A 1,711-nucleotide genomic window follows, 5' to 3' on the forward strand; every position below is an offset into this window, starting at 1 on the left:
TTAATATAAAAATTTCTATGCAAACTATGTATTACTACTTGTTGTGGGTTGATTAGATGTATGCTTATTTTGCTTCATTTTATGTCTGTCTAAAAAGTTTTTAAAAGACTCTGCTTCTTTCATTTCTTCTTCATCATTTTCTTCTTTGTATGGATTTTCTGTACCTTCTTCATCCTCACTTGATTCATCACCAGAATTTTTTAAAAATATATCTGAAATTTCTCTTCCACTATTAATAGTTGTTATTAATGATACATTTTCTCCACTGATTTCTTGAGCTGCTTTCTCAAGTTGTTCCTTGTCTGTTTTCTGTCTTTGAGCATTTCGTTTAATCTTCATTCTCTCCCATTCTTTCTTATAATCCCTTCAACAGAAAAATCACATATTATATAATCACATATTATAGCATTATATTTTGCACTATTTTATACAAGCTTATCCAATGATTTATTATTATTCAAGTGCATAATTTACCTTTCATACTCTTCTGCAGCATTTTTAACAAGTTCAAGAAACTTAGTAATACCAGCTCCTGTTGCAGCAGAAACACCACAACTATGTAAATGACAATAAAATTCATCAAGTGTGAGAGCCATGCTACGTGTTAAATTACTAATATAACTTGTTTCTGAATCCAAAGCTTCTTGGAATGTTTCAAAATCTTGCATCCAGTCTACTGCATAACTATGTTCGACAATGTCAATCTGAAAGTACATTATTATGATTACATTACAATTAATGGATTATATAATAACATTTAATACTTTGAAGCTTTTTGTTACTTAATAGAAATCTTCATAAATATAAATATTTTTATATATTGTGTATGTATTATTTTTAAAAATGCCACAAAATTAATATAATTAAGAGCATCACAAGGTTCAATATCTACAAAAAATTCATTGATAGAACTACTAAATTTATAATTACCTTATTCATAGCAACAATAAATGGTAGTTTGGTTTTATAAAGTATAGAACATGCATAAAGCATGTTAGACATAAATGTCACAGGATTAACACTTCTTACAGTATCTAATATATATACTACAACTGTTGGAAATTGAGATGCCAAAGCTTCCGTTATAATTGTTCCACTTGCAGACCATGTAAAAACTTCTATTTGTCCAGGAGTGTCCAAAATTACATATTCATACTCTTTGCCAACTTTACCAATAAGGTCTATAACTTGATCAAATTTTGTAGAAAAAAGATTTAAAGCAGTAACAATACCACCATTTGGTCCTAAACTATATTGTTTCATCACTTCCTTGTAATTGACAGTATCTCTAATATCTAAAACATCAGATATTTAGTAAATCATATTTATAGACAAAAGTAGAATAATAATACAATATACTACCTATATTAGCAGGATATGGGACTTCTTTACACGCAGGATCCAAATTTATAACATATGCTTTTCCTGTAGTATTATATAACACTGAAACAAGTTGTTGTACAAATGTGGTTTTGCCAGATCCAGCCATTCCAAGAACAATGATACATATTGGTTTTTTATCTGTGACGTTAGTTTGAACAGATGTACTATTTTGTGTAGTAGTATTCTCTTTAGAAGGTTCAGAAGTATCCATAGATTCAGACATTTAGAAGTCTACAAATAATTAAATACTATTATCAAAAAATAATAAAAATTCCAATATTCCTAAGAATATTTTAATTTTATATGTAATATTTGTTTTATTAATTTT

General features: G+C 27.6%; 1 protein-coding gene across 1 annotated transcript in view; it reads right to left on the minus strand.

Annotated features, from left to right (window-relative positions):
- Positions 1–24: 24 nt before the first annotated feature.
- The window catches only part of LOC108573091 (GPN-loop GTPase 1), a 3,137-nt gene continuing 1,450 nt past the window's right edge, over positions 25–1,711 (minus strand). Inside the window, exons 2-5 of the mRNA XM_017935457.1 lie at positions 1,363–1,614; positions 931–1,295; positions 475–704; positions 25–364 (exon numbers count right to left, since the gene is read on the minus strand). Of these exons, the coding sequence (XP_017790946.1) occupies positions 25–364; positions 475–704; positions 931–1,295; positions 1,363–1,606 (1,179 nt within the window). The 5' untranslated portion in view covers positions 1,607–1,614. The remainder of the gene's footprint in view (positions 365–474; positions 705–930; positions 1,296–1,362; positions 1,615–1,711) is intronic.

Source organism: Habropoda laboriosa, unplaced genomic scaffold, assembly GCF_001263275.1.
Source record: "Habropoda laboriosa isolate 0110345459 unplaced genomic scaffold, ASM126327v1 scaffold89, whole genome shotgun sequence".
NCBI classification, from domain to species: Eukaryota; Metazoa; Arthropoda; class Insecta; order Hymenoptera; family Apidae; genus Habropoda; species Habropoda laboriosa.